This window comes from Meriones unguiculatus, chromosome 2 (genome assembly GCF_030254825.1).
Source record: "Meriones unguiculatus strain TT.TT164.6M chromosome 2, Bangor_MerUng_6.1, whole genome shotgun sequence".
NCBI classification, from domain to species: Eukaryota; Metazoa; Chordata; class Mammalia; order Rodentia; family Muridae; genus Meriones; species Meriones unguiculatus.
The window spans coordinates 115029214-115054128 of NC_083350.1; the positions used below are offsets into that span (position 1 = coordinate 115029214).

A 24915-nucleotide genomic window follows, 5' to 3' on the forward strand; every position below is an offset into this window, starting at 1 on the left:
TTGCATAAATACATATCTAGTTTTTTTACTCTATTGTCTATGTGGTGATTTTTATTCTATCACTAGGCTATTTAAGATAGGATATTTGGTTTTGTATTTTGTCTTGAAGCCAAGTATTTTGATTGTTTCAGCGTTGTCCGTTTGTTTATTCTTGCTTTTGTTAATTTATATGATGGAAGCTTTTTTTTATTTATTTGTTTTATTTTGTTTTTTAGAATTTTATTATTTTGTCACTGGATCAAACTATCATAAACATTTTCTGGCACTAACCAACATTTTAGGTATTATGTTATAGACAGTCCAGCACAATTATCCCACATGCAGAATGTAAGCAACTAAGATACTTTGCAAAATAAAAGTTATTTGGTAGTAATAAAAATAATTTCTTATTATATCTTGGTGGGTAGAGTCTTTCAGAGGTCCTCTGTGGAAAGCTCCTGTCCTGTTCCTTTTCTTCTACTTCCAATGTCTATCTTGTTTGTCTTTCTGAATGAGGACTAATCATCTTCCGTAGGGTCCTCCTTGTTATCTAGCTTCTTTAGGGCTGTAGATTTTAGTATGTTCCATGGAGAGCACCTAGTCCCCCTGTTTAAAGGAATCCTATTGGCTGCTCAGTTTCCAAGTGGGTTCCTAGTAAGGAGTACAGGGCTGTCTCTGACATGAACTCAGTGGCTGGCTCTTTGATCACCTCTCCCTGGAAATAGCAGCCTTTCCAGGCCACAGAGGAAGATGATGCAGCCAGCCTTGATGAGACCTAATAGGCTAGAGTCAGATAGAAGGGGAGGAGGTCCTCCTCTATCAGGAGACTAAGGAAAGGGCATAGGGCAAGAAGAGGGAGGGTAGATGGGAATGGGAGGAGATGGGGAAGGGGCTGTTGTGAGGATACAGAGTGAATACATTGTAAAAAATAAATACATAAATGAAATTAAATTTAAAAAGAATAAACATGAAATGTTGTTAGTTAAAAAAAAAAATTCTTACTACTTTTATGTCCCAACATTTTATCATCCTTTTATTTTTCCAAAATACTTCTAGTATTCAAAATAAAACATCAGTTTTTAGCCATTAATAATGTCAAAATAGAAGTACCATGTAGAAATATATAAAATATGAACAAAGAAAAATGTATAGTTACAATTAAAACTTAATATGAGTATATTAGAAGAAAGTGATAAATATGACTAGGCATCCTATGCAAAACAGATGATTTAATATTGTTGGTATAATCTATCCTTGAAAAGAGGGAAAGTGACAAATACACAGAAAAGGAGAATCATAGTCCCCGCTCAAGGTAACTAGATTTTCCCCCTCAGTGACTGTCATTTCTGAGCTCCATCACCAAGAACAACTTCCTTATTTCCCTTGTCTCTGTTACCTCAGACATAATAATAGAAATCGTCTTATATGTATGTTGTAACATTCAAATGACTTAATGTGTGGAGTCAAATTGAAATGATTCTCAAAACAAAAAAAGCCTTTCAATAAATATCACAGTTGTTAGTGATCCGGCTAATATCATGTTGGCCAGGACAATATGATTATATTGTATAAGCTCTCTCAAGAAAGGCTGATCCAAAGAATCTCTGCCAAAATGCAACTGTCTAGCTGGCAATTTCTTGGGGAAAACAAAAGGGTTTATTGCTCAGCTTCCTGTGAATTCATTATTATTCTTTGCACATAACATAAGGTCATTAAGACCACTCTCTATTCCCTTTCCCTAGTTACGTTTTGTCATGTGAACACACTTTGAAATGACTAAAGGTAAAATTGAAATATTTGCAGATTAACATAGCACGTTGAAACCCAAGCAAATGGATTACTTAAAAGGAATTGTTCAGAATAATGGGCCTTGTATGCTTTTGTTATTTCTAAAGGAGGTACTACATGAATAAGTCCTTTATATTTGCTTTTTAACATGCAGTGATGACTAATGGATATTGTTTCTGCTCCCTACCTTTTGCCCAAGTAATTCTTAAGCACACTGAAACACCTTCTTTCCCTTAAGACTCTTTCACCTGCTACAATAGTGCTAAAAAGAATAGTGCTAAAACACAGCCTGTTACTTTGTCACTTCTTCCTTGGTAGGGAAACAAAACAAGACAATAACCCAAAGGCCCTTGTACAGCCCTTACCATACCTAGCCGAGATCAAACTGTATGTCACTGAAAGGGGAAAGAGCAATCAGCAGGTCCATCCTCACAGAGACTGACGTTAACGTGGCTTTTTATAAGATGCCAATATTTGTTAATGGAAAGGTATCTTGTTTGGTTATAAAATAGAAGGTTCATTTTAAAGGGTCAAAAGTTCCTCACAGTAAACCAGCTGCAGATGAGTAAACAGAAGATAAAGACATGATTAGGCTTATGTAGACTTAGATTTTCTTTTATTTAATAATCAATATTTGTTCTAGGTGTTTCATGGTGCTTATCACACAAAAAGCAAATTTTAAAAAAATTCTTGCTCACATCATTTAAGAATAAATATTTTCTGAGAGTGTTGAAGCCGGGGAATCTTATTCACAGAACATGCCTCCTGCTTGCACAGCGATCACCTGTGAACACACTGGACATTTTCGTGTCTCTCTCAGCATAACTTGCTCTCTTCATTTATGCATATATATATATATATATATATATACACACACACACACACACACACACACACATATATATAATTGTTGTGGAGAGGAAATTTTCACTTATAATCTTCTTGTCCTTAGTTTAATGCAAAACCACTACAGCATGTGTCATTCTCTGTAGATTCAGAGAATCCATGTTCTCTTTGGGTGCAGCTGAACAAAGATCCCATTCCTTGCTAGCAAGTACTTGTTAATAATCAAGGCATCTAATCAGTTCTATTTTTCAGTTCCACTGGTAGACACCAAGTTCATTATTTAAAAGTAGGACTATGTTGTATAAAGGTGATAAATTTAAAGCCTTCAGCTATCTTGCTGCCAACCATCCCAGAACTCAACATTGAAGTCCCCACAATTTAATTTCTCTGTGCCACTTATATACCTCCTTCCTTGTTTATATACTTGTTTATTTATATTTCAGATAGAGGCTTGTTTCTATGAGATGCTAAGTAGAAAATGTTGAAAATGTTTCATTAGCTGGATGTGGTAGCAGATTCTTAGAAAACCAGCACTTGACAAGCAGAAGCAGGAGGACTGTGGCAAATTTGTGAGCAGCCTACTTTTCATAGTGAGACCCTGTCACAAAGCACCAAGAAGTAAAAGAAAAAAAAATGTGTGTTTTCATACCACTGCCAATTTGTAGATCTGCTTAGAGCTTTATTTTTCTCTTTCATTCAAGTTAATTCTTGAACTTTACCACATTTAACAATTTCTTCAGCTTTTACTGCTAATCTCCATTTTATGACATGCTCAGCTGAGAACTTGCTGAACAGTCTTTGCTGAGCCTTAAAAACTGCTATTAATTCTTCTAGCCAATTTTAATTATTTTGTGTTTTCTCTTCAGATTCATTCATTTATTATTTAATGTCTATGATATATATGTTTTTTGTGGGTACCAGACCTGCAAGCAAGTCTGGTACCCACAAAGGTTTGAGGAGCATGTCAGAACCCAATGGACAGAATTACCTAAGATAGTGAACCACCATTCTTGTTCTGGAAACTTATCTTGGGTCATCTGCAAGAGCAGTTTGTGCTTTTAACCCTGAGCCTTCTTTCCAGCCTTTGCCATATTCTACTTTATGTCACCTTTATAAGCCTCTCACAGAATTGCCGGCATTTAATTGTCTTTCTACTATAAATAATGGGTAATTATTTCAATAATAGAAATAAAGTCTAACTGGGTATGAAAAATATAATTAAAATAGTGATTAGGTGAATACACTCGTCATTTTGGGAGAGAATATCAATTTCATGTAAAATTTTATTATAGGCTATGTTTAAAAGAAAAAACCATAGCTGTTGTTAAAATGACTATTCTTCGAAGTGATTATCATAGGCAATCACTGGCAAAATGAGCACATATCTGCTATTTCCTTGATACTGAAATAATCCCACCAAAAAAGAAGAGCTAATTTAGATGTTTGCAACTTGACGATTAATTTATTTTAAGCTCTTAAGGACTGGCAAGTTGATTCAGGCTGCTGAGCTTAATGACCTGAGTTTGATCTGATCCCTGGGATTCACAAGGTAGACAGTGAAAACACACGTCTATAAACTGACCGCTGACCTCCACAATGCTGTGGTAGCAAGTGTACTTACCCACAAACACACACAGACAAGATAAATATGTACATTTTTAAGTTTCAAATGAAATGTTTTTATTTATTTTATGTGTTTATTTATTTCTGTTAGATACTAAAACTTTACTCCTTGGTCAGAAAAGTAGTTTTGATTTTTTTTTCTTTTAATACCTAAATGAAGTAAGTTCAGTTGTGGACTTGGCGAAGGGTAATCTCACATGCTTTGCAGTTACTATACTTCCCATTAAAGAATCCTTGAAACCCATCTGATATTGTGCTGAAGAAGATTAGCACTAGAGTTCATCTGTATAGGAAGTGCAGCGCCTGGTCAGCAAAAACTGACTGTGAGAGTAATTTTAAAAAACTATTTGTCATCTGTGGAAAGGTAGAGTAAGTGGTTAAAAACTGGAGAGAACCAAGAAGCAAATGCATTTTGCTTCTCAAATGCAAATTCTCTCAGTAAGATAACCAGAAAATTTAAATATACCATTGATAATCTTTCTTTGACTTGATAGAAAATCATGCTTGTTTGTGGTCTCATCTGAAGCCAATCACTGGGACAGTTTATTCCTGTAGTTTATCCATATTTCCTGACTTCCTGAAAAATATGTGAAATGAACAGTGTCTGCAAACTGATAAATCTGCTCAGATTACATGATGGTGTTTACACAATCTTAGTATGTCTCTGTGGTTTTAATAAATCGGTTTTTCCTCAAGAACCAAAGACCAAAAGTGAAATGGTTACTGGTTAGGACTCTTAAATTCTGATTGAATGTGTTTCAGTATTTCAGGTTTCCCAAATGCAGGTAACAACCAATAGTCACTCATTGCTTCAATAAAACTCTACTCTTCTGATAGTTGCCATTGTATTTTGCTTTTATTTATTGTAATCACAGTGTTATATAAACATGGAATTCGGCTAGAATTAGAATATGTATTTATGTAGAAGCTAATTATGTGTTGGTATGATGAGACTTCATATGTCTCACTTTTGGAATTTGAAATAAAAATAGATGAAGTGAATCACTGTTATTCACATGGGTATACTGCCTGAAAATTGTTGTGAAATTGCTGAAGAAAAATATGATTTTAAACTCGGAGTATTAAAGTCCCTGTAGAATTAGCAGTGGAGTTTCATGTAGATGCGATTAAGTTTTAAAAAATAGTTTTAGCTTTCAAGAGTAAATGCTTTGAGGCCACCTAAAAATTAGAAATAAAATGTTGAATAATGTGAACAGCATAATTTTCTTTACTATGACATCTGTAAACATCTTCAAACTGATTTTTAAAGATATAACTCAAGTTGTTAGCCAAGAATAAAGATGTAAATTTCCCTGGTATCAGAATGCAGAACTGTTGTCCTGACCTAGTTAAGTATTTAGATTGTATGCACAGATAATCATTTCATAAATTATACAAAAGCACTAAAATAATGCACAAACTGCTTAAGCTTTGAATGACTTATATATAGGTTAGAAATTAGCGGTGATATATTGCTTTTGTGGAAATAGATATGTGTTTTACCATTCAACCTCTGCTAGTTTTTTATTAGCAAAAGAAAAAAAAACCTAAACTCATAACATTATTGAAAGAATTGACTAAGAATATATACATATATGTATTTAAAATTGCTTTATTCTATTCATGGCACAAAATGTTTAATTTATGGCAGCTACCATAATGCTAGCAATTTTTAATTAATTAGGATTTTAACTCTAAATTCATATTTGTCTTCCTTATGTAATTTTATGAAAATGTCCTATACATAAAGTTTTCAAAGTCAAATGGAAAACTGAATGAAAATTGTATTAGTTTATACCCTCTTTCTTGTTCTATTTTGAGAAATGTATAGGAATAATTCAATTCTTAGATATTCTTGGAATTTCATTTTTTCATCTATTATGAAACTATTTTGAATTAAGAACACAAATACACCGTGTTTAACGCATAGCTGCCAGGTAACCTAATCTGCAATAAACTTGAAAACATTTTTAAAAACCTTTTACGATAGAATGAAACTTAGTTGCTTTATATTTACATAAAATCTTAAATACTTTCCTTATATTTGTCTACATAATACTCAAAACTACGTGATCTACAAAATATTGCAGAGTGAGATATCAGAACTTGTGTGTGGGTGGAAGGGATAGGGGCATGCTTCTTTTCCACAACCAACTTAGTATTAGCTATGGCTAATATCCAAACCTGGGTAGTTTATGAACAACAAAGATCCATTTCTCATGATGCTGGAAGCGGGGTGGTCTAACAGAAATATGTTATTGAAGAGTGTTCAGAGACAGCCCCATCTGGTTCCACTGAGAACATTTTTCCTTACATGGTAAAAGGCACAGAGAGGCAAAATGGCCTTCAAGATCATTCCACAGAACACTTCTAATAAGATTTTCAATCACACTTTAAATAATAGAATTTTCATCTTTGATCACTTCCTAAAGGCTCATATACTATCATCACTACTAATCTTCAACCTAAGTGTTTTGGTTTGACATATATATTAACACCATAGCTAATATTCAATATGTCCTACAATGCATGCAATGCAAAATTATAATTTTTGCAATATAACCAGTTTTCTGAGTCATTTCAATATTAACTTTAGGGTCTCTATCCCAACCTCATTCAAATATAATGTAAATTGTATATGAGTAAGGGGCTAGGATGTGGCTTATTTGGTAAAGTGTATTCCTGGAATACACAATGTCCTGGGTTAGATTCTCAGTGCCACATAAGACTGAGCATGATGGCGCAGAGCTCAAACTTTAGCTCTAGGCACATATAAGCAAGAGGGTTAGGAGGTCAAAAACATCCTTAGCTACCTACTTATTGGAAGGCCTGCTTGGGTTATTACTGCTATGATGAGAAACTCCATAACTAAAAAGCAAGTTGGAGAGAAAAATCGTGAATTTGGTTTGCACTTTCACATCACTCTTCATCATCAAAGAAAATCAGGACAGGACTCAATCAGTGCAGAAACCTGGAGGCAAGAGCTTTGCAGAGGCTGTGGAGGGGTGCTGCTTCCTGACTTGCTCCTCCTATCTTTCTCATTCTGCTATCTTTTAGATCCCAGGACCATCAGTTCAGCGATGGCAGCATTCACAATGGTTAGGGGCTCCTCCATTAATTAAGAAAATGCCTTACAGGCTTGCCTACAGCCTGATTTTAATGAGTCATTTTCTTAATTGAGGTTCCCCTCCTCTCAGATTACTCTAGCTTGTGCCTTGCCTTTTTGTATCTTGTTATTCCTACAGTTGATATCCCTGGTAGGCCTGCTCATTTTTGAAGGAAAACAAAGGAGGAGTGGACTTGTGGGTGAGAAGAGGTGAGGAAAACTGGGAAGAGTAGAAGGCAGTGACGTATTGTATGAGAGAATAAATAAAAACAATAAAAAAATTTAAAAACTATCCAGTACAACTCTGAATTAAAATAAATAAATAATTGGACATGTGTGTTTATACTAAGGCAAATTTTTCCCTCCGACTGTAAGCCTATAAAATTAAAGAAAGAAGTTTAAAAAAATTAAAGAAGTTATGTGTACCCACAATGCCATGATGATTAGGAAGTTTCCCCACTCCAAAAATAAAAGAGTTACAGATTATATGTAAATTCAAGCACAACATGGAAAACAATATTAAATCTTAAGGTGGTGAAGTTATGTTGGACACATGTCCTTTCGCAATGCTGGAGAGGCTGGGTTATCAAACAGGGGCAGCCATCTCTATGACTTTGCCAGGTATATTGTATGATGCACCATAGCTCTCCAAGATTGGATTTGTGCACAAATAACTCCTTAGATGGGAGAATCCAGGATATTATTTATGATGCCTTGGACAAACTAAAAGTCTTGCAACTCTAATTCTCATTGGTTCTGAGTTATTTTGGAATTCATCTCCATCTTCTGAAATTTTACTTTAATCAGTGAACAAGAGCCATGCCACATAATGACTACTTTGCTTGGAAGCTTCTCCCAGTAAATATACACATAGCTCTTTACTACTTTTCACAAACACTAGAACAAGGGTATCATCCAATCGAGATCAGAGCTGTTTCATAATAAACACAGACGTTTCTCCACTTCCAAAATGTTGCTACTGTTTTCATGTAGTTTATTTTCAAAACTACCAAACACATTCCCACCAGCATTCTGATTCAGACAACTCAAATGATTTCTAAAAGTTGGGCTCCCTATGGCCCTCCTTTTTTGAGTCCTCCAGAAATTCCCATCATGTTTCCCTTCTGATAGTATAAGCTTTTTGTAAACTTCAGTACAAAGTCTCACCTTTTTCCATCTCCTATACAGACCCAAACTACTCCCTAATCTTTAGGTATTTCAATAATCACGCCCTATTCTCATAACTATTATTCATCCCACTTTCTTTGCTCTGTTCTAATGTAAGATTTAACATTTTGTAAATAGTGGTATGTATTTCTAATAAGTCTAGAAATAAGAAGATCAAAGAGCAAGCAACACTTGATTGTACCTTTCACAGATTTCCAAGATTATGTGGAGAGCATTTCATTTCCACAGGATGGAAGGGGAAGGTCAAAGAGGAGCTTAGCCTACTTTCCCCCCAAAGCTCTCTTACATATACAACGTCTCAATCAGAAGTCCTTTCATCTACATCTTATCTCCTTACATTATCACATTGGCTCCTAGGTTCTCATTTTGAAGTTGTAGTGATATATATTTACAAATATATTTATTTAACTCTATCAGTTCTTACTAAGCAAACTTTGGTAAGCACTTATTAAAAATAAATAATATCATTATCCCTGATTTAGAAAATAGTTTTACATAGTGTCTATACCCAGTGTGTTGTCCTAATATTTTTCAAGAACTGGATACAAGTGGGAGTTTGACAAAAGTGCTTCCTCACATTGGGTTCACTCTGTTTGAAGGGGATGATGCTATCCAGACATGAGTATCATAGACCTACCTTAGTGTTTTTCCAAAGTAATAGCTCTAGCCTTCCTTCCAACCATATATTTTTATTTTATTAATTACACTTTATTCACTCTGTATCCCGCATAAGCCCCTCCTTCCTCCCTTCCTGGTCCCACCCTCCCTCCCTTCTTCACGAATGCCCCTCCCCAAGTCCACTGCTAGGGGAGGAACTCCTCTCCTTCCTTCTGATCTTAGTCTATCAGATCACATCAGGAGTGGCTGCATTGTCATCTTCTGTGGCCTGGTAAGGCTGCTCCGCCCTCAGGGGGAGGTGATCAAAGAGCAGGCCAATCATATTATGTCAGAGGCAGTCCCTCTTCCCATTACTATGTAACCCACTTGGACACTGAACTGCCATGGGATACATCTGTGCAGGGGTTCTAGGTTATCTCCATGCCTGGTACTGGTACTTGGTTGGAGTATGAGTCTCTGGAAAGACCCCTGTGTTCAAATTTTCTTGTTCTGTTGCTCTCCTTGTGGGGCTCCCATCCTCTCCAGCTCATACTGTTTCCCACATCTTACATGTGAATCTTACATAAGATTCCACGCATTCTGCCTAATAGTTGGCCATAAGTATCAGCATCTGCTTTGATAGTCTGCAGGGCAGAGCCTTTCAGAGGCCCTCTGTGGCAGGTTCCTAGGTTGTTTCCTGTTTTCTTCTTCTTCTTCTGATGTCCATCCTCTTTGCCCTTTGGGATGAGAATTAAGCATTTTAATCAGGGTCCTCTCTCTTAATTAGTTTCTTTAGATGCACAGATTTTAGTAGGTTTATCCTATGTAATATGTCTATATGTGTGAGTATATACCATGTGTGTCTTTCTGCTTCTGGGACAGCTCACTCAGGATGATCCTTTCCAGGTCCCACCATTTACCTGCAAATTTCATGATTTCCTTATTTTTCATTACTGAGTAATACTCCATTGTGCAGATGTACCACATTTTCTGCATCCATTCTTCAGTTGAGGGGCATCTGGGCTGTTTCCAGCTTCTGGCTATTACAAATAAAGCTGCTACAAACATGGTTGAGCAAATGTCCTTATGGTGTACTTGAGCCTCTTTTGGATATATGCCTAGGAGTGGTATGGCTGGATCTTGAGGAAGCGCTATTCCTAGTTGTCTGAGGAAGTGCCAGATTGATTTCCAGAGTGGTTGTACAAGTTTACATTCCCACCAGCAAAGGAGGAGAGTTCCTCTTTCTCCACAACCTCTCCAGCATGTGTTGTCACTTGAGTTTTTGATCTTGGCCATTCTGATGGGTGTAAGGTGAAATCTCAGGGTCGTTTTGATTTGCATTTCCCTAATGGCTAATGATGTTGAGCATTTCTTTAAGTGTTTCTCTGCCAGTGCAAGGTCTCAGAAATGTTTTGAGAGCATCAGCTGACTTTCATTATGTTGTGTGTCTACAGTTGATTCTTTTTTTTTCATTATTCATATGATTTTTAAAAATTTAATTCTTCATTCACTTTATATGTTTTTGGTAACCCATCCCTCCTAACTCCCAGTACCACCCTCCCTCTGTCTTCTCTATTCCTCAGAAAAGGAGAGCCCCACCCCTTCTTATCCATTGCAGCTCATCAAATTGTATCAAACTGTCCTCTTCCCCTGTGGCCTAACAAGGTAGTCCCACCAAAAGGAAGTGATCAAAAAGCTGACAAGAAATTCTATGTGAGAGACTGTCCCTACTACCCTCACTAGAGAACCCACATGAGGCCTGAGATGCCCATTGGCTACATTTTTTGTAGGAAGTCTAGGTTTAGTCCATATGTGCTCCTTGGTTTATACTTCAGTCTCAGCAGGCCCCTCTGGGCCCTGGTTAGTTGGCTCTGTTCTTGTCACCTCCAGGTCCTTTTCTCTTAACTCCCACTTTTCCACAAGTTTCAGTAGTTGATTCTTTAGCCATCTCTTATGTCTAGTTCTTAGGCAGCAGGGCAAATTTTCTTAAAAGGAATGAACTACCTTTTCAACAAAAATTCTTTAGACAGTTTTCTCTCTCTTCAGGGCATATTGGCAGGAGTGAAACCTCCAAAATCAAATGGTGGGAGAAAATGTCTTGTGTTCTTTAATGCAAAAGGAAGAGTCATCTTATTAATCTCAATAATTAAATAGGGTGAAAAAGGTCACTCCCATTGCCCCCTATTGTAATTTGGTTTTGGCAGGAACAGAACAAAATAAAATTATATAACTGAAATTGTTTAAGTTCTTGTCCTGTTTTGAAGCCTTGGTTTATTTAAAATTGGGGTTTTCCTATTAGTGGCTGAAAACTTTGCCTTACAGGGAACAAAATTATGTATATAATTTATGAAAGACTTAAAATTTATAACATTTGGAAGTATATCATACACTGATGAGTATGATATATTTCAAATGAAAAATTAATTTATTTTTAAGAGAAAATTAATACACTTATCCAATGACTCATTCATTAACCCTTTCAAATGCTCTATTTTGTTTTAATCAATAAGATATATGCAAAATTCACATGACTTACTAGGTAAATGGAAATTAACCTCAATACTTATAATTAAAACAGGAGTTTGATTTTAGTTTATATATTTTTTTGTGTGTGAAAAAGAGTGTTTGAATTTACATATGTTCACTGAATGCTTGACAGTTATCTACAGAGGCCAGGAGGGGGTAAAATATCCTGGAACTAGAGTTACAGGCTGTTGTGAAGAGCCAAATGTGAGTCCTTTGAATTAAGCCCAGGTCTTCTGCAAGAGCATCAAATACTATTAATTCCTGAGCCATCTCTCCAGCCTCAAATCTTGAGTTTCAATGTTTTGTTTTGTTTTGTTTTGGGGAAAGGAAGAATCTACTTCACTTCTGAGTAATTTGTAACAAATTGCATAGAATTATTTAGTGTGTAGGGTCTTCCATCTTATCACATCTGGTGACTTCTGAATCCGTGGCTTTAGTGGAGTAACAACACTCATTCATGTTTAAAGTTCTGGAGAGATCTGGGATACAAGACATATACCTAAACACAATAAAGGCAACATACAGAATGCCTGTAACCAACACCAAACTAAACCGAGAGAAACTTAAACCAATTTCATTAAAATCAGGGACAAGGCAAGGCTGCCCACTCTTTCCCTATCTCTTCAACATAGTACTGGAAGTTCTAGCTAGAGCAATAAGACAACTAAGGGAGATCAAAGGGATACAAATTGGAAAGGAAGAAGTCAAAATATCACTATTTGCAAATTATATGATAGTATATATAAGTGACCCCCAAAATTCTACCAAGAAGCTCAACTGATAAACCCCTTCAGCAAAGTGGCTAGATACAAAATTAACTCAAAAAATCAGTATAAAAAAGTCAGAAACACTCAATCCCCATCCTGAAAGGCAAAGAGGATGGACATCAGAAGAAGAAGAAAACAGGAAACAACCTACGAACTTACTACAGAGGGCTTCTGAAAACCAGAAGAAGAAAACAGGAAACAAACTAGGAACCTGCCACAGAGGGCCTCTGAAAACCTCTGCCCTGCAGACTATCAAAGCAGATGATGAGCCTGATGGCCAACTGTTGGACAGAGTGAATGGAATTTTATGTAAGAAGTGGGAAATAGTAAGAGCTGGATAGGACAGGAACTCCACAAAGAGAGCAACAGAACAAGAAAACTTGAACACAGGGAACTTCTCAGAGACTCATACTCCAACCAAGGACTATTCATGGAGATAACCTAGAACCCTTGCACAGATGTAGCCCATGGCAATTCAGTGTCCAAGTGGATTACATAGTAATGGGAAGAGGGACTGCCTCTGACATAATCTGATTGGCTTGCTCTTTGATCACCTCCCCCTGAGCGGGGAGCAGCTTTACCAGGCCACAGAAGATGACAATGCAGCCACTTCTGATGAGATCTGATAGCCTAAGATCAGAAGGAAGGAGAGGAAGACCTCCCCTATCAGTGGACTTGGGGAGGGGCATGCATGCAGAAAGGGGAGGGAGGGTGGGATCGGGAGGGGAGGTGGAAGGGGCTTAAGGGGGGATACAAAATGAATAAAGTGTAATTAATAAAAAGTAATGATAAAAAAAGTCAGAACAAATTCTGTTGTCTTAATAGAACCATAAAATTTTATAAGGCAACAAGTTAGGAATGTGAGAAATCATTTTTTCTAGAAGCAGCTTCATTCTTATCTTTTATTTGATGTCATCTATTTCTGTGCTAATGAGAAAAGACTGAGTCAGAAATTCCTGTGAGCTTCAAGTGTACTTTTTTAAAATTATTGATTCTACATCCTTCATCGTTCCATAATCACTCCTATCTTAATTCATCATTTTATTGAATATGCTGCACATAATAACTTGTGCTACTCCACATGAAAACACTGTTTTCCACTTCTCTTTCTAGAGGTCCTACATGAAGCCTACATGAAGTTCCGTACTTCCTACATGAAGTTTATGTGCTACATCTTTGCAGGGGCGCTAGGTCCAGTTTGTGCATGGCCTTTGGTTGATTATTAGGTCTTGGCAAGCCCCTCTGGGCCCTGATTAGTTGGCTGTGTTGTTCTTCTTGTAGAGCTCCTATCACCTCCAGGTCCTTTTCCCTTTCTTCCCACTTTTTCACATGACTCCCTAAGCATCGCCCAATGTTGGCAGTAAGTCTCAACATTGGTTTTGAGGCACTGCTGCACAGAGTCTGTCAGAGGACAACTCCTGTCAGGCTCCTGTCTGCAAGCTTAGCAGAACACCTTTCATAGGGTCATGGGTTGGTACTCTCCCACAGAATAGGTCTTTGGTTAGGCCAGGCATTAGTTGGACATTCCTTCAATCTCTGCTCAATCTGCTCTATCTTCATCAAGATGTACATGCCTGTACATCTTGTAGACAGGGTAAATTTGGGGTTGAAGTTTTTTGTGGATGGTTTGGAGTTCCCCTCCCTCTACTAGGAGGCTAGTCTAGTTAGAAGATGTCCTTTTAAGTCTTTATGGCCTCTACTACTAGGAGTAACTGCTTGAATCCCCCTCACTTGCCACCATTTTGATCATTGTTTTTTCTGGCAGGGCTGCCTTACCAGGCCACAAAGGAAGAGAACATACTAAGTCATGATGCAACTTGATGAGCTGGAGTGGATGGGCAAGGATGCTCCACTTTTCTGAGGAATGGGTGAGAGGGTTGGGAGAAGGGGGGGTAGGACTGTGAGTGGATGAGAGATGGGGCTACAATCAGGATGTAAAGTGAATAAAAAATAATTTTTAAATTTTAATTTTATTTATATTTATATATTACAGTTTATTCACTTTGTATCCCTGTTGCAGCCCGCTCCCTCACCTTCTCCTAGTTCCACCTACCCTCCCTCTTCTCCCCTTATGCCCTTTCCCTAGTTCCCTAATAAGGGAGGACTTCCTCCCAGTCTATATGACCCTAGCTTATCAGGTCTCATCAAGGCTGGTTGCATCATCTTCCTCTGTAGCCTGGCAAGGCTACATCCCACAGGGCAAGGTGATCAAAAAGCCAGCCATTGAGTTCATTTCAAAGACAACACCTGTACTCCTTAGTGTGGAACCCACTTGGAAGCTGAGCAGCCAAAGGGCTTCCTTTGAACAGGGAGTTTAGGTCCTCTCCATGCAAGGTCCTTAGTAGTGTCGGTCTCCACAGGGCCCCTGGCCCAGGTATTTTGGCTCTGTGTTCTTCTTGTGGAGTTCTTGTCCCTTCCAGGTCTTTCTTTTTCCCTCTTCTTCCATAAGGTTTCTGACACTCTACCCAAAATTTGGCTATGAGTCTCAGTATCTCCTTGCATTCCTTTATGGGTAGTCTTTCAGTGGTCCTCTGTAGAAGGCTCCTGTACTGTTTCTTGTCATCTTCCGATATCTATCCTGTTTGTCCTTCTGAATGAGGATTAAGTGCCTTCACTAGGGTTCTCCTTGTTGTTTAGCTTCTTTAGGGCTATAGATTTTAGTATGTTTATCCTATATTATATGGCTGATATCCACTTATAAGTGAGTATATATCATATGTGTCTTTCTGCTTCTGGGTTGTCTCATTCAGAATGATCTTTTCTATTTCCCACCATTTGCCTACACATTTCTTGATTTCCTTGTTTTTAATTGCTGAGTAGTCTTTAACTGTGTAAAAGATTCTGGCTATTACAAACAAAGTTGTTGATCAAATGTCCTTATTAAATGATGGGGCATCTTTGGGGGCAACTTTTTAGGTGTGGTATACTGGATCTTGAGGTAGTATTATTTCTAATTTTCTGAGAAAGTGCCAGATTGATATCCAAAGTGGTTGTACAAGGTTACATTCCCACCAGCAAAGGAGGAGGGTTCCCCTTTCTCCACAACATCTCCAGCATGCATCATCCCTTGAGTTTTCGATCTTAGCCATTCTGATTGGTATTCTAATGAGGGATGAGCATGACTGGAGGAGAAAGAAAGATAAAATAGTCAGATGAAAAGTGAGTATGGGTGTATCTTATAACCCATATGATTGTGGTGACCTCTGGGCTCTTTTTCCTCCTTCTTCCTGAAGCATGAACACAATTTCATGATAAATAAATATTTTTTAAAAAGCCAAGAAAGAAAAGGAAAGAAAAGAAAAGAATGTTTTTAACGAAGCACTCTTTTGAAAATTGTTTTTCTATGAGTTATTAAAATTTTAGTTAGGCATATAGGCAAAGTGAAAAAAATGAAGAAAATAAACATATTATGTGGGAGTCCTACTCACTCAAAAATGAACAGGGATATCTTAAAAAGTTTTGAAGGTAAGATTCCATCTCTCTGAAGTGAGTTATTTCTGCTGAGTTTTGAAAACTAAGATATTGGAAGAACTTGGAAAAATATCTCAGATAGAAGGACAATAAAATCCCTAAGTTATGGAAGGAAAAAGATCCAAGAATGTCTGTGCAACAGAAAGGAGGTCATTGTAGCTACTCTAATGGATCAAGTAGAAGCAAAGAACTACTGCCAGTATTCCTTGCTTGGAGAATCATTCTTTTAAAGGTGTGGCCAGTAGTACATGGCCTATTTCCAGTGAATGGCCCCTTGCCCATTTGATGACAGCAGCACTAATTGACTTAGAGAGTTATCAAAAAATGAAATGAAAGAAGAGATGAGAAAGAAGAGAAAGAAAAAAAAAGGAAAGAAGAGAAGAAAAAAGAAAGGAGGGTAGGGAAGGAGAAGAGAGGAGAGCAGAGAAGGGAAAGGAAGGAAGAGGAGAGGAAAAGAGAAGAGAAGTGAAGGGGAGAGGAGAGGAATGGAGGGGAGAGGAGGGAGGAAGAAGAGAGGGGAGGAGAAGGGGCGAGAGGAAAAGAGGGGAGGGGAGGAGAGGAAGAGGAGAGGAGGGGAGGGGAGGGGAGGGGAGGGGAGGGAGGGAAGGGAAGGGAAGGGAAGGGAAGGGAAGGGAAGGGAAGGGAAGGGAAGGGAAGGGAAGGGAAGGGAAGGGAAGGGAAGGGAAGGGAAGGGAAGGGAAGGGAAGGGAAGGGAAGGGAAGGGAAGGGAAGGGAAGGGAAGGGAAGGGAAGGGAAGGGAAGGGAATGCGAGAGCAAGCTATTAGGGAGAAAAATTTCGGGAGTGTCAGGGAGATTATATGATCACTTTTCTTTATATACATAAATTAAATTCTAAAGTAACAAAAACACTATTAAAATAATTTGTAAAACATTTAAATGTGTGAAAACAAATTGGGGACACAATATAATTTTTATTTTAAAAAGTGAATAAAACAATATAAAATAACATGTTCAAAACTTATTCTAGATGAGAGAATGGCTCAGTGGCTAAAGTGCCTCTTTTTAAAAATTATTATTATAATATATATATACAATATAATATATTATTATATATTATTATATAATATATATTATATAATATATATTATTATTATTAATTACAATTTATTCACTGTGTATCCTGGCTATAGCCCCCTCCTTAATCTCCTCCCAGTCCCATACTCCCTCCCTCACCTCCCCTAGGATCCCCTAGTCCATTAATAGGGGATACCTTCCTCTCCTTCTACCTGATCCTAGTCTATCAGGTCTTATCAGGATTGTCTGGATCCTCTTCCTCTGTGAGGCCACCTCACCAAAGGGAGATGATCAAAGAGCCGGCCACTAAGTGCATGTCAGAGCCAGCCCCTGCTCCCCTTACTCGGAACCCCACATGGAGCTTGAGCTACTACATCTAAGCAGGGGATCTAGGTCCTCTCAATGCATGGTCCCTGTTTTTTACATGTGTGATGAATTACAGTTGGATTCCCAACATCTCCACAAAAGTCTGAAGTGTTATAGCCTGCACATGGAACTACAGTGCTGAGTTGTGGTTGTAGGTTAGGTAGGCAGAGACAAATGGGTCCCTGGAGCCCATAGACCAGCCAACTTATTCAAACATATGTGTTCTAGGTTCAATGAGATACTTTATTTCATTGGATAATGTGGGAAAAAACAAGTAACACACCCAATATCGACCCTTGGCCTCAACATGCTCAAACTCAGATAGGAATGCACAAACACACATGTGGACCCACTGACATGAGCATGTCCATATATAATGAAAAAGCAGACATTTACATGTACAGCCTTTTTTTGCAAATATAATTCTGTTCATTTTATAGATAATTCATTGAGAGCAAGAAAGATTTTAAAAAGCCAATCATTTGATGACTTTTTTACTATGAAACAATACTTAAATAACTGTTTCTGTTAAGTAGTGGCGTGCCCCATAAAACAATATTACATACATGCACATGTCAGAGGCTATGTGCAAGATCCTGTGACCTCTCAGCCACACCATCCCAGCCCTTACACACTGAAAAGTAACGCAAGGAACACCAAAATTCTTGCTGTCCTTTTCCTTAACGATTGCTGGTCTGTGTGATCCATTTGTCTCATGATTTCAAAGTCTTGTACAATTCAGTATTTACCACATACAAGATATTGCAGAAATGGATTCATTCTACATCTAGTCATAACATATAAATTGATAGCATAAAAACCAATCCATGAAGTTACACTATTATTATCACATAAATTGTTTTTAGGTTTATGTAAGTAGTAATATTTTAAAAACCATTTGAAAAGATCAGAATACTATTTTATATTCACCTTACTACTTGGATTACATTTGGAACTGCTTGAGAACCTACCTATTCATCAATTGGAATATCATGCCATAAAGTTGAGCTGAAAAAGCACAAGAATTTATTGCTGATCTCTTTTTCAGTTAGGTAAATTTGGATAAAAAAAAACGACAATGACTGTGAGTCAGACTTAAATATAGCAGCATGGATCATGTATATAAATTCATGTAAGTCCAGCTCATGGATTTGCTACAGGCTATCTCTGTAGGTTAAATAATTGGGACTATAATTAATTACTTTCCAGCCTGTATTATTGTTGTGTATATTTCTTGCACAATATAAAAGTACATGCAACAGGAATTTTTATAACAACACAATTTAAAAGCTAATTTTGCAGTTAGCCACTGTACTTCCAAACGGAAAATATATTTTCGGTAAGTTTTGCATTGATCTAAATTTTTAAAGAGAAAGGTTGTGAGTTCATATGAGTGTTATTCAAAATGGTGATCTAAATTCTATAAAGACATTTTGAAATAATAATGTAGGAAAAATTTAATATTTATGCTTCAATCATTTGTCCATCTTCATTTGCAATTAGCCACATTAATGTAAATTATCTTTTAAAGGAATTACTTTTTTATTTTGCAGATTGTTGCCTTGCGTGAGCAAAATATTCATATTCAGAGAAAAATGGTATCAAGTGAGGGATCCACAGAATCAGAACATCTTGAAGGGATGGAACCTGGCCAGAAAGTCCTTGAGAAGGTATGACACACATTACCGCTTTTTAAATGCAAGTATTGATTTGTTGTTTCTTTTGATAGGAGTTTGACTAAAACTAGGTAATGAAAAAAACTATACTATATACAGATTTTTTTTTCAATGCAGTTTATTCATGAACCTTGAACAATCCTCGGACCCTGGGGAAAGCCAGCCCACAGCTTAAATAGCCTCTGGGTAGCCAACCCAGGCGTGCCACGTGGGCAATGCAGATAGGTCCACATACATGGAAGCAAGCCAGATCCTCGGCCTTAGCCAAATGTGGAATTGTTCCTGACAGAGAGCACTCACCATCGGGAAGGTGGAAGGCAGAAACCAGCTCCATCTTTAAGGCATAGCATTCCGCAGCTCTCTACAGTTCCCCCTTTTTGTTTTAGACGCATCAGGCAAGAGTAGAGGTCTGATCTCTGATATTAGAAATAAATTGGGACTTTGTACCGATGTTCATTTAGGTGTCATCCACCCAAAGAGCATCAGACCAGTCTGATACCTTTTTCTCAGAGGCGGGCCCTGGGGCATCAATCCGCATGCAATCAGACATGCTCTTCTCTGGGTCCAAAGCGGCTGACCCTGAGTGCAGTGCTTAGCCTCGCATCCTGAGCATAACATTTTAGCTTTTTATGGTATCCAACCATGCTTGGGGAGAATGTCCTGCTTCAATGGCTGTAAAGGCCTGAATGATCATGGCTGCATCACACTGTTGTGAGACTCTAATCTTGCATATATACCACAGGCAAACCAAGGAAACCAACACCAGAAGGCCTGCTAACGCTCCCATGCCCGCCCATTCCTTCAGATGATTCATGGTTGCAGCAATCTATGATGATAATCCTGTGGCTAGTCCTGCGTCCACTCTGGTAGAATTTACTGTGACAATGGCCACTCTCAGCTGCTCCATCGTAGTATCGAATTCTCCAGTCCAATAACTCATACTCCAACCAAGGACTATTCATGGAGATAACCCAGAACCCCTGCACAGATGTAGCCCAGGGCAGTTCAGAGTCCAATTGGGTTACATAGTAATGTGAAGAGGGACTGCCTCTGACATAATCTGATTGGCCTGCTCTTTGATCACCTCCCTCTGGGGGGGGGGGGGGGGAGCAGCCTTACCAGGCCATAGTAGAGGATAATGCAGCCACTTTTGATGTGAACTGACAGACTAATATCAGAAAGGAGAGGAGAACCTCCCCTATTAGTGGACTTGGGGAGTGGCATGCAAGCAGAGGGAGGAGGGAGGGTGGGATTGGGAGGGGAGGAGGGAGGGGCTTATGGGGGGGATGCAGAATGAATAAAGTGTAATTGATGAAAAATTTTTAAAAAAAGGGAAAAAAAATTTAAGAACCTTAAATGACTTTCAAAAGTGGAGGAAAACATGGAGTTAGTCAATTGGCATGGAGCACGTCTCGCCCCTGGGGGCAATGGTCTCCTGAACCTACTCAGACCTCGGACACCACCACTGCTAGTTCTAGAACTGATGCAGGATGTTCCAACGAGGGGGTTAAGGCTTCTCATAATATTTCCTATAAGCCCACACCTGTTTGTCTATATCCCCCATTTTTATTCATTATTAGCCAGATAGAGTCAAGTAATTGTGGTAATGATACTTGCTTTTTTGCCCAATGCTGGAATGCTAGTAAATTTAGGGATGTCCTGGTTACTCGCATGCCTCACTGGGTGCCTGTGCCCGTTGATGCCCCTCACGCTATGACTCTCTTCAGACAGAAAAGGGATCTTGGAACTACAGACACCATTGTTACTACCATCTCATTGACGGCTGTTGGAGCTACCACCAGGACATTAGCCATGAGTCATACTGGGCAGACTGCTCAGACCCTGAATAATCATTTAGCCAATGTAGCTCATGCCTTAGTTGTACATAAAGGAATTAATGCTCAACTAAAAGGAGGCTTGATGGTGTTCAATCAGAGGATTGACCTCGTGCAGGAGCAAATTGATACCCTATGGCAAATCGCTCAACTTGGCTGTCAATGAAAATATGCTGGACTTTGAGTCACTAGCATACAACATGAGAATTTTCCCTGTGCTGCAGATTTTTTTAAAATCAGAAGTTCATATTGACTTTATTTATTACTTTCAACTTGTCTATTTTAAAGTTAAATGTAGTTACATATATATGTGACATTCTTATTATTGCTGTAATTTGATTATATATACAATTTAATGTATATATTTAAGGTACTTAAAATACACAGTTTAAACTTTAAAAAATACTTCAATACATCTGACGTATTTTATATGGCACTGTTTTGAAGGCACAGTTATTCAGTTTATAGGTGTTATTACACACAGTGTATTACTGAAAAATATTCTTGGTAATTGTTATTTTTCTTTCGTAAGTTTTTCATTTTTTCTCAATGGTCTAGTGATTCTGAGAATGAAGCGTTGAGGAACACAATATATGAATTCATCCCAGTTTAACCAGTTTTATTCATTCAATCATTCTTTCATTCATTCATTCATCATTATAGAGAATGAGAAGAGAGGAGGGAGGGGGTTAAGATCAGGGTGTAAAGAGAATAGAGAAATAAATTAATTAAAAAAAAACACATTTTTCTTCCCAATGCAGTTTAGACATAGGCAAAAAGTATCTGTGGTCTGTTTGGCCACTATAAAAAATGGTTTCTGTGTTTTTAGCATAAGACAAGGAATATGAATTATAAGTGGTTTTTACATTATATGAAAGTTACTTAACTATTTGCATAAACTGGGCTTAAAACTCAAGAGGATCTACTCGTTTCCCTGTAACCCGGTATATATTTGGATACCTAATCTCCTTAGGCATTAAGACCGCTTGAATCAGGTAGCTAAAGTGGTGTAATTGCAAGTGCCAAGAGGCTCTTAAACCCAGAGATTAAGAAATAAGTGACAGAATGACAGAGCGAATAGCATTAGTATCTGCTGAAGTGTAGAGCGAGCACTTCTTCACTGAGGCTGCTCAGAAAGACGGATGGGCCTTTCATTCTTCTTCCTTCAGGTGTCAAGGAACCTGAGGTACACAGATAAGTGTCCAGTCCCATGGCTGACGACTGGACAGATCTTAAAATTCACCATTTTAGACTTGTCCCGTGTAGTTTATTGAAACCTTAAGATGAACGTTAATAAATAATAAATAATTTATGATGATTTCATAAACTATTTATGAGATGAAAATGAGAAAATCATTTCTCTTTCCTTCAGCTAAGTTAGTCAGTACACCATGAACCTTGTTAGGACAAGGTATTTACATTAAAAAGAATAAAGAAGAGAACATAAAATTTGCCATTGTTGATTCCTTTGAATGACGTTATCAGTAATAGATTTTTCCTCAAACAAGTATAGAATCATGTAGATTTGGTTATGAAAATTGAATGTATATTACAGTCTTTTAGTATATTATATCTATAATAGCAAAATATGTATAACATTTGTGCTATTGCACTATAATTTGGAAGAAATACATAAAATATGTTTTCAGGAAACAATGACTCAAATATTTTTCCATTTTTAACACATGTATGTGCATATACACATGTATCTGCTTGCAGCTATTGTTAGGCACATCAAGTGATGGTTCTGTTAATGACAGATGACACAAAGGACTATATATGTCATCTATAGTATACAGTAAGCATACCATCTACTAGAGTGTAACTAATTTGTGATTTTCATGTGACAATATTGCCTAATCCTGTGTTATTCATAATTCATAAGACTTTTTCATTATTAGACAACACAAAGCTCCATATTTTTTCTACTCAAATTATAGTTTTTAAGGTGATCATCTATTGGATAATAGTTTTAATCAGAGTATTTCTCAAATTGAATCTACAGAAATAAAAAGGATAGCAATACTGTATAATTGTCTTTAGTCTCTAACTGAGCTCATAGGTATAGATGTCCATATGGACAACTCTGGGAAACTGGTGAATTAAAAAGCTTTGTACTTTTGTTCATTCTTTTTGCAAGAATATAAATAAATTTTTTTAAACCTGTGATTATGGATATTCATTTTTTAAATTTCTTACAACTGAAGAGTTATTTCTATGTGCTTGGGATTGAGAGTATATTATCATGGTTTATAATAGCATGCCAGTAGCCTATAGTATAAACTTCGTGCTGGAAAATTTTATGTTAACTTGAAACAAGCTAAAATCTTCTTAAAGAAGAGAGCCTAGATATATATTTTTAAAATGCCTCCATAAGATCAGGCTGTAGGCAAACATGTAGTGTATTTTCTTAATTAACGGTTGTGAGAAAGGGACCAGTTCATTGTGGGTGGTGCCATATTTGGGCTAGTGGTCCTGGGCTCTATAAGAAAGCAAGCTGTCTGACATGAAAGAGAAAGAGAGAGAGTCTCAATTGGAGGTCTCCATCAAATCCCTCCACTCAAAGCTCAGGGAATCCTGAAGAAGAGCCAAAAAAATTGTAAGACTCAGAGGAGATGGAGGATGTCATGAGAACAAGGACCACGGAATCAACTAAGCAAGGCTCTTATGAGCTCACTAAGATAAAACAGCAAGCACAGGGCCTGAATATATATATATATATATATATATATATATCCTAGAATAGATACTATATAATTGTGTAATAGTTATAGATAGATAGATAGATAGATAGATAGATAGATAGATAGATAGATAATGATTATATATTACCTATTAGCTTAGTATTTTTATGGGACTCTTGACTGTGAGAATGAATATATCTTTGACGCTTGTGCCTGCTCTTGGGACTCTTTTTCTCTTGTTGGATTTCTGTGTCCAACTTTGATACCCAAGTTTTTGCTTCATCGTTCTATATATTATTTTGTTATGGTTGGTTATTATCTCTTAGAATCCTATTGTTTTCTATTAAGGAACAGTGAGTACTGATGGGAGGTGGGTAGGAACAGAAAAAAAAAAGGAAGAAAGAAAGAGAAAAGCAAACAAGCTGACAAAGCCATGATGATCAAAATCGCCTCCAGCATCCTGCCCTGCTTGAATTAGTCTCCTGAACTTTTTCAGTGATGGACTAAGATATGGATGCATAATCCAAATATACCCTTTTGTCTACTACTTGGTTTGATCATGGAGTTTCATCACAGAAGTATTAACCTTAACTAAGAGAGAAATTGGTACCAGGATAGTGAGATATTACTGTGACAGACCTGACCATGTGTTTTTGGAAGAATGTTGGAAGGACTTGGAATTTTGGACTGGAAGACCCATTGAGTGTTGAAAGTTTGGTGGGCTTTTCTGTGGAAACTTTGAAGATAAGAGTGTTGAGAGCAGCAAGGACAATAGAGGCCTGGCTTTTGAAGTTGCAAAGGTAAGCAAAGACTCTGAAGGGCCTTTTGTGTGATGTCTCTAGCTGGAGCTGAGACATCAGCTGCAGTTATCAAGATACGAAAAACACTAAAGTGAAAATTTTATTTGCTTTGACAATGAGTGCTGGTTACTTGGAGCAGAGATATTAGCAGTGATTAAGCAGAGACCAATATCACTGAAATTAAATCTTCTAGGAAGTGTTTCCTTGAGTCAGCACACAGAGCTGTGTTCCAGAAGGGCCAAAGCTGTATATTGTTTTGGCAGCCCAAGTTGGTAACATGTAAGAGTCTTCCAGGTGTTACTGGTTGTGAGGACATTAAATAGTCAGTCAGTCATCAGATAAAAGTAAAACTAAATTTCAAATGTATAAATCACTCAATGTCCAGTTCCTGGGATTCACTCAAAATCTTCTGGGCTACTCCAAGTGGCTTGGATTCACTTTTCTGATCTGTGCTCTGGAACAATGTAGCTGTCTTTTTTTTTTTTTTTTTTTTTTTTTTGACTCAGGCCAGTTTCAACCACATATCCACTGCTGTTCTTGGTTATCCCATGGTACTGGCCTCTTCAAAATGCTGAGGTCTTCCGTTGCAACTCAGCTGCACTTTTACCAATATCTTCTTCTAGGTGCT

The 24915-nt window shown here is 37.5% G+C and overlaps 1 protein-coding gene across 27 annotated transcripts in view; it reads left to right on the top strand.

The window, feature by feature from the left end:
* Ppfia2 (PTPRF interacting protein alpha 2) overlaps nucleotides 1-24915 on the top strand; it is a 513258-nt gene that overhangs the window by 368087 nt on the left and 120256 nt on the right. For all 27 annotated transcript variants that reach the window (XM_060377987.1, XM_060377984.1, XM_060377986.1 and 24 more), the window contains one exon: nucleotides 18846-18962. In XM_060377987.1, the coding sequence (XP_060233970.1) occupies nucleotides 18846-18962 (117 nt within the window). The remainder of the gene's footprint in view (nucleotides 1-18845; nucleotides 18963-24915) is intronic.